This window comes from Sapajus apella, unplaced genomic scaffold (assembly GCF_009761245.1).
Source record: "Sapajus apella isolate SASKATOON/1434 unplaced genomic scaffold, GSC_monkey_1.0 scaffold166, whole genome shotgun sequence".
In the NCBI taxonomy this organism is placed as follows: domain Eukaryota; kingdom Metazoa; phylum Chordata; class Mammalia; order Primates; family Cebidae; genus Sapajus; species Sapajus apella.
Genome location: NW_022437106.1, coordinates 2,336,378 through 2,344,274, shown reverse-complemented (window position 1 = coordinate 2,344,274; position 7,897 = coordinate 2,336,378). Strand labels below are relative to the sequence as shown.

Sequence of the window (7,897 nt, the reverse complement as noted above, 5' to 3'; positions counted from 1 at the left end):
GCAGGAGAATTGTCTGAACCCAGGAGGCGGAGGTTGCAGTGAGCCGAGATCGCGCCATTGCACTCCAGCCTGGGTAACATGAGTGAAACTCCATCTCAAAAAAAAAAAAAAAACACAGGCCAGGAGAGCGATGACAGGACTGGATTGCACCGAGGTCGCCTGGCAACCAGAAAGCTCTGTCGGGGACTGGGGAACCGCTCTGCGCCGGTGAACGGAGGCCCCGCCCCCTCCCCGCCCTCTCCCCGCCCTCTCCCCGCCCTCTTTCCGCCCCACGCGGCGCCGGAGCGACAAGCAGTCTGGTTCCGCCCCGGGGGCGGACAGAGGCTTCTTATTGGTGGGTTCTCCGGAAGCGACGGATTCGGAATCTCACCTGAAGTAGAGCAAGCCGGGGACGGCTGTGTGCGTGGTGCGTGGTGCGTGGTGCGTGGTGCGTGGTGCGTGGTGCGTGGTGCGTGGTGCGTGGTGCGTGGTGCGTGGTGCGTGGTGCGTGCGGCGGCGAATGGCGCGGGTGCTGGGACTGGCGTGGCGTGGCGGGGTCGTGAGGCGCGGGCGGGGGCGCGCACCCGGAGTTCTGGACGAAGGGCGACTCCCTCTGGCCTCAGTTTCCTCCCGTTGTAGTAGCGGAGCATGGCCCGCACTGGGCACCCGAGACCCGTGCAGCCTCACCGCCTCTCTGGGGGCCTCAGCTACCGGGACGGGACCGAGAGCCTAAGGGATCATCCCTGCCCCTGGCCCTGGTGCGTGACTGACCCTCCCATTCCCAGAGCCCCCAGCGCAGGCCGGGATGTTCGTCCTGGTGGAGATGGTGGACACAGTGCGGATACCCCCGTGGCAGTTTGAGAGGAAGCTCAACGACTCCATTGCCGAGGAGCTGAACAAGAAGTTGGCCAACAAGGTACTGGGCCCGCGACTCGCGGGCAGGCCTGGGCGCGGGGGAGCCAGCGCCGCCCACGGGCCGCGGGCCTGGCCTCGGTCATGCCAAGCCCTGGCCGTGGGCAGGCAGCTTAATGTGTCAGAACTTTTCTTCACTGTGAAACGGGATGTTGAAGGGGATCAAAAGAAAATGGGCTTGAAAAAGGGAGTTGTAACTAGAAGTGTTAGATTCCACAATTCCAAATTACTTTGCAATTGCAGGCAAGTTACCGACTCCCTCTGGACCTCAGTTTCCATTTGTAAAATGAGGATAAAATGTTGCTGTCTTTTCAGCCTTGCATTGTTTTTGTGAAGATGGACAGTTCTAGTAGTACGGGGTTAACTATCAGGAGGTTCATCCCTTCATTCCAGCAGCCAATATTTGCGCACCTTCTCTGCGCCATGCCTGTCTGTGTGCCTTAGTGCCAGCGGAGAGGTCTTCCCACTGCTGTTTCTCTGGCAGCCCTCCCTTTCCAGTTATTCTTTGTCACAGCACTCTCTTTCCTCCTTAGACTTTTCCCTTTCCCACTCCATGAGAGCAGGGACCTTATCTGTCTTCTTGCCTGCAGTATCCCCTAATTTAGCCAGAGTCTGGTGGGAGTAGATGTTCCATAATTTTCTGGTTTTGTGTTTTTTTGGGATGAGAGTCTCGCTCTGTCACACAGGCTGGAGTGCAACGGTGCGATCTCGGCTCACTGCAATCTCAGCCTCCCAGGTTCAAGTAATTCTCCTGCTTCAGCCTCCCAAGTAGCTGGGATTACAGGCACGTGTTACTACACCCAGCTAATTTTTGTGTTTTTAGTAGAGACAGGGTTCACCATGTTGGTCAGGCTACTATTGAACTCCTGACCTCAGGTGATCCACCTGCCTCGGCCTCCCAAAGTGCTGGGATTACAGGCGTGAGCCACCATGCCTGGCCATTTGTCTGTTGGTGGAATGAATGGAACAGACAAGGCTCTGTACTATAGTGTGGTGGGAAAAGCAGACATGAATGAGAGGGGTCCACAGTTGAGTGTGTGGTGACAACTTGAGGTAATTGCTATTAGGGACAGGTGCTCACACACCCGTGGAACAAAGGAGCGTCACCTGGAATGAGGGGGCCTGCAGCTTTATTGAGGAGGTGGGGCCGGAGCTGAGATCTGATGGTGAGGTGGAGCCAACCAGAGGATTCCTTTTTGAGATGGGAGGGCGCTGGGTGGAGAGAAGAGCCCCGAAGACAGGAACTGGCCTGTGCAAAGGCCCTGTGAAGAAGCGGTACAGGCTGGGTGCAGTGGTGCACACCTGTAATCCCAGCACTTGGAGAGGCTGAGGCAGGTGAATCACCTGAGGTCAGTAGCTCGAGACCAGCCTGTCCAACACAGTGAAACTCCGTCTCTACTAAAAATGCAAAAATTAGCCAGGCGTGGTGATGCACGCCTGTAATTCCAGCTACTCAGGAGGCTGAGGCAGGATAATCACTTGAACCTGGGAGGCAGAGGTTGCAGGGAGTTGAAATCCTGCCATTGCACTCCAGCCTGGGCAACAAGAGTGAAACTCTGTCTCAAAAAAAAAAAAAGAAGGGATATAACACTCCACCATGGTGTGGAGGAGGCTGGTGTGGCTTGGGCAGAGGGGAGGAGGGTGGACTGGAAAGGTGGGTGGGGGCCAGGCCACACAGCCCTGTAGGACATCAGAGTTGAGGTATTAGTCTTTATCTGTGGATAAAGTATTTTTACTACCTGACAGGCATTTAAATATAAGGACACATTTCCTTCATGAGAAGTGGGTGCTTGAGTTAGGTTGTAAAGGGTTCTTTCTCCTGTTCTTTTATGGAGCTTAAACCATGCCACAAGGAAAAGTTTGGGATCATAGCACACATAAGGATGGTTGGATTACAAATTGAATAGGTAGTTTGATTATATATGCAAGTTCCTAGGGAAGCTCCTAAACACTCATAATGTGTTTGGTATAGTAAAGTTTTAACTTGTGTATTCCCTATCCATGTAGTATGGGTGCACATAGGACACCCATTTAGGACTTCCCCCCTTCCTAGATTTGCCACAAGGGCTAACATGAGCAAAATGAAAGGCCACATTTTTACACTAAGACTGGACAAGGAGTGCTTTTTCCTGGGAGCAAAGCTTTGCAGCAATGACAAGGCAGTAACAGGATAGTTAATATTACTAAAGTAACAACAGGGCTTAAGATTTTGCTTAAGATTTTAGTTTACGTTTACTTATCCGGTGGAGATTCCTCAAGCTTCGGCCGTGCATTGACTAGTCAGCTTCTGGTTGTGTGACTAGAGCAGGGCGTGACGACTTCTCAGGGTTGTCTGCGTCTGGGACTGGACTGGGCTGGTCCTGGTCCTTGTCCTTGTTGATGACATGTCTCAAGGTTAGCCTGGTAGGTTGCTTGGATCTGGCTGACTCTTTCACTTGTTTTGGGCTGCTGGCTTTAACCAGCTGTGATGAATCCAGGGAACAACTTTAGCAATTTTAACAGCGGTAGGGGTGGATAAGATTACAATGAAAGGGTCATCCCATGTAGGGCCCAATGTGGTTGTGGTTGGGTTCCATTTCTTTTTATTTATTTATTTATTTTTGAGGTGGAGTTTTGCTCTTGTTGCCCAGGCTGGAGTGCAATGGGGTGATCTCCCCTTACCCATCCTCCGCCTCACAGGTTCAAGCAGTTCTGTCTCAGCCTCCTGAGTAGCTGGGATTACAGTCATGCACCACTGTGCCCAACTAATTTTGTATTTTTAGTAGAGATGGGGTTTCTCCATGTTGGTCAGGCTGGTCTCGAACTCCTGACCTCAGGTGATCCGCCCGCCTTGGCCTCTCAGAATGCTGGGATTATAGGCATGAGCCACCATGCCTGGCCTAGGTGCCACTTCTTAGAGTATCCCAGTTTAAATTAATGGATTGGAGTTGTTAAACTTACAGGTGTTTTTTTCTGTACCCAGCTTTGTACTTGCTCCAAGACTTTACCTAGGGCCTGCATTTTTTTTAATGTTTATCTTTTTTATTAAGCTCGTTTTTATCTGTGTTAGAAGGGGGTGGTCTCCCAAACAAAACCTTAAAAGGAGAAACCTGGTCTGTTTGGTTGGGGTGGATTTGACTTGGAGGAGGACCACGGGCAAGACTTGATCCCGCTGTAAGTGGGTTGCCTGACAGATTTTTTTTTTTTTTTCTTGAGATGGAGTTTTACTCTTGTTGCCCAGGCTGGAGTGCAATGTCACAATCTGGGCTCACTGCAACCTCCACCTCCCGGGTTTAAGCCATTCTCCTGCGTCAGCCTCCTGAGTAGTTGGGATGACAGGCATGCGCCACCACACCTAGCTAATTTTGTATTTTTAGTAGAGACGGGGTTTCTGCATGTTGGTCAGGCTGGTCTTGGACTCCCGACCTCAGGTGATCCGCTTGCCTCGGCCTCCCAAAGTGCTGGGATTATAGGCATGAGTCACCGTGCCTGGCCATCCTGACAGAACTTCATTAGCAATTGTTTTAGTGTCCGGTTCATTTGCTCTACCTTCCCTGAACTCTGGGGACAGTAGGCAGTATGTAATTTTTAATTTAATTTAATTTTATTTATTTTTTTTGAGACAGAGTTTCACTCTTGTTACCCAGGCTGGAGTGCAATGGCACGATCTCGGCTCACCGCAACCTCCACCTCCTGGGTTCAGGCAATTCTCCTGCCTCAACCTCCTCAGTGGCTGGGATTACAGGCACGCGCCACCATGCCCAGCTAATGTTTTTGTATTTTTAGTAGAGACGGGGTTTCACCATGTTGACCAGGATGGTCTCGATCTCTTGACCTCGTGATCCACCCGCCTCGGCCTCCCAAAGTGCTGGGATTACAGGCTTGAGCCACCGCGCCCGGCGTAATTTTTAATTTATTTTTAACAGTTGAGAGAGATTTTGAACAATCTCAGCTATAAATGCCGGTTCATTGTTAGAACCTAGAGTTAGCGGCAGCTCAGACCTGGGGGTAATATTGTTAATAAGGCCCTGGTTACCTTTCTGGCCTTTTCAGTTCAAGTGGGGAATGCTTTAACCCACCTGGAGCAAGTACAAATACCAACATATACCGATAGCTTCCTGCTTGAGGCAATTCGGTAAAATCTACAAGTAAGTTTTCACAAGTTACTGCCCTTGTTCCTTGAATTCCTGGGGTCTGGGTTGGCCCTTGCTGTGGATTGTTCTGAGCTCAGGTTAAGTGTTGTTTACAGATGGCTCAGGAGGTGACACTGAGCCGTGGCACATAGAAGTGGCACCCCACTCTGGTGTTTCTAGTGCTGTTTCCTCATATGAGTTCCTTGGTGGAACTGTTTTACAAACCTGGGGGCTGTTACCTCAGGAATAGCTAATTTTCTCTCTGAGAACCTCTACCAGCCTTTTTTAGTATAAGCTCCATTCTCCTGAGCAAACCAGGCCCTCTCACTTGGGGAGTAATTTGGCTTCTCTTTAGGCAAGGGTTCTGGGAGGATGGGCTCGGCACATGCTGCCTTCCTAGCTGCTGTGCTGGAAGGCAGGGTATTTATTGCTGCACACCTCGTTTCTGCATTTGCTTTTCTGTTTCCTCTTGCCTCTGGGGTCCCACCTTTTTGATGGCCTTGGCAATGTGTAACAGCTTTTTTCTTAGGTCCCCGTACTGCAACTAAAAGCTATAGGATTTATTCTGGGTACTTTTCACTTGTTCCTTGAGCAGTTAGGAGTCCTTTTTCCTTATATATGCTCCCATGTACATGTAGCATAGCAAAGGCATGCTTTGAATCAGTATATATAGTGGCTCCTTTATCCTTTGCTAACAGCAATGCCCATGTTAAAGCTCTAGCTATTAGCTCTACTCTTTGAGTGGAGGTTCCTGTTGGCAGGCTTTGGGCCTTTACCACTGAATTTAGAGTTACAACAGCATATCCTGCCTGTCTGACGCTGCTACCATCTGTAAAGTAGTTGACATTTGATTTTGGAGTGGTCGAACTGTAAGTTCCCTTCTACTTGAGAATACTTTACTGTTTTTATACAGTTATGTAGGGGAGCTCTTGACTCCAGTGGGAGCAGGGTAGCAGAGTTGAGTGTTTATAGTTTCTAAGGTTATGCGGGGGTTTTCACATAAAAGTTCCTGGTATTGGGTTATTTAAGGATTTGACAACCAATGTCACCCTCTTTGATTCATTAGTGTTAGGACAGAGTGTGGCACCTGTGCAGTTAACTGCTGCCCCAGAGTTAGTGTATTAGCTTCCTGTATGAGCATGGCTGTAGCGGCAAGAGCCTTGAAGCAGGATGGCCATCCCAGAGCCACTGAGGTCAGTTGCTTAGATAGGTAGGCTATTGGGTGATGTCATCATCCTAAAACCTGGGTTAAAACCCCGATAGCTGTTCTCTCCATTCGTGAACATACAGGAGAAGGGGTTTAGTTATGTCTGGCAGTTCTAAAGCAGGTGCCTCAACTATATTGTATTAAATGCCTTCTTGATTGCCTTAAGTGCTTTCTGTTGCTCAGGCCTCCAGATGAAGGGGTCCTTTGTGGCAGTCTTTGGTAGTGGGTACTGCTAGGAGAAGGTTATTTAGATATTGCAGAAGGGGACACGGTCTTTATTTGGTGGGGTGTAAGGATTAAGGTCTGATGCTAGGGCCTCACTGAAAATCGTGGGGGATTTTTTGAACCCTTGGGGAAGCCTGGTCCAGGTATACTGGAGATTTCCCCATTGAAGAACAAAGATGGGTTGACTGGTATGAGGTGCAGACAGAAGAAAGCATTCTTTTAAACAGTGAACCATGCTGCATTGGAGGCAATTGGGGAGAGCAGAGTGTATGGGTTTGGAACTACTGGGTGGACCATTGCTGTTGCTTGGGTTACAGCTCGGAGGTCCTGCACTGGCCTATAATTGTCACACGTATGGTACAATTTATTACTAGGCAGCAGTTTCTTTACCGGTAAGAGTGGGGTGTTCCAGGGTGACTGGCATGGCATTAGAATGCTGTGCTTTTCAAGTCATTCTAAATGCTTTTTTATGCCTAAAACAGCCTCCTGTGGTATGGGATACTGATGTAGCCGGGGTGGCTCCCCCTTTTAGTTCTTCTACCACCGGAGTATGATTTATGGCTAGCCCAGGTGGATTGTTTTCAGCTCATACATCTGGGAATTTACTAATTAATTCTTAAAATATAACTGCCTTCATTGGCCTCCAAGTTTGCTTTATATGTCCCTCCATATCCTTAGCAAGTGATTGCCACTCTTTGGCTCGTGGTACTGTGAGGGCTAATACCATAGCCTTTGGTTGCATAAAATTTAAAGTCATGTTCCCTTCAGGCTTAAAAGAAATTTGTGGCCGGGCGCGGTGGCTCAAGCCTGTAATCCCAGCACTTTGGGAGGCCGAGGCGGGTGGATCATGAGGTCAAGAGATCGAGACCATCCTGGTCAACATGGTGAAACCCCGTCTCTACTAAAAATACAAAACATTAGCTGGGCATGGTGGTGCGTGCCTGTAATCCCAGCTACTCAGGAGGCTGAGGCAGGAGAATTGCCTGAACCCAGGAGGCGGAGGTTGTGGTGAGCCGAGATCGCGCCATTGCACTCCAGCCTGGGCAACAAGAGCGAAACTCTGTCTCAAAAGAAAGAAAGAAAAAGAAATTTGTGGCCAGGTGTGGTGGCTCACGCCTGTAATCCAAGCACTCGGGAGGCCAAGGCAGGTGGATTATAAGGTCAGGAGTTCAAGACCAGCCTGGCCAACCTAGTGAAACCCCATCTCTACTAAAAATACAAAAATTAGCTGGGTGTGGTGGCATGTGCCTATAATCCCAGCTACTTGGGAGGCTGAGGCAGGAGAATTGCTCAAACCAAGGAGGCGAAGGTTGCAGTGAGCCAAGATTGTGCCACTGCACTCCAGCCTGGATGGCAGAGCAAGACTCCATCTCAAAGAAAACAAGAAAAAAAATTTGTTCTTGTAGTTTTTGGAGCAGATCCCTCCCCAACAAAGGAACAGGATAGCTGGGAAGATAAAAAA

General features: G+C 49.6%; 1 protein-coding gene across 5 annotated transcripts in view; it reads left to right on the top strand.

Moving 5' to 3' along the window:
* The first annotated feature begins 343 nt into the window (after positions 1-343).
* Positions 344-7,897, top strand: part of POLR3H (RNA polymerase III subunit H) — a 22,402-nt gene continuing 14,848 nt past the window's right edge. Inside the window, exons 1-2 of one of the 5 annotated variants that reach the window (XM_032267115.1) lie at positions 344-394; positions 765-895. In XM_032267115.1, coding sequence (XP_032123006.1) covers positions 785-895 — 111 coding nt within the window. In that variant the 5' untranslated portion in view covers positions 344-394; positions 765-784. Of the gene's footprint in view, positions 435-764; positions 896-7,897 lie in introns of all 5 variants that reach the window. The other 4 variants (XM_032267116.1, XM_032267117.1, XM_032267120.1 and 1 more) reach the window with 4 other exon arrangements.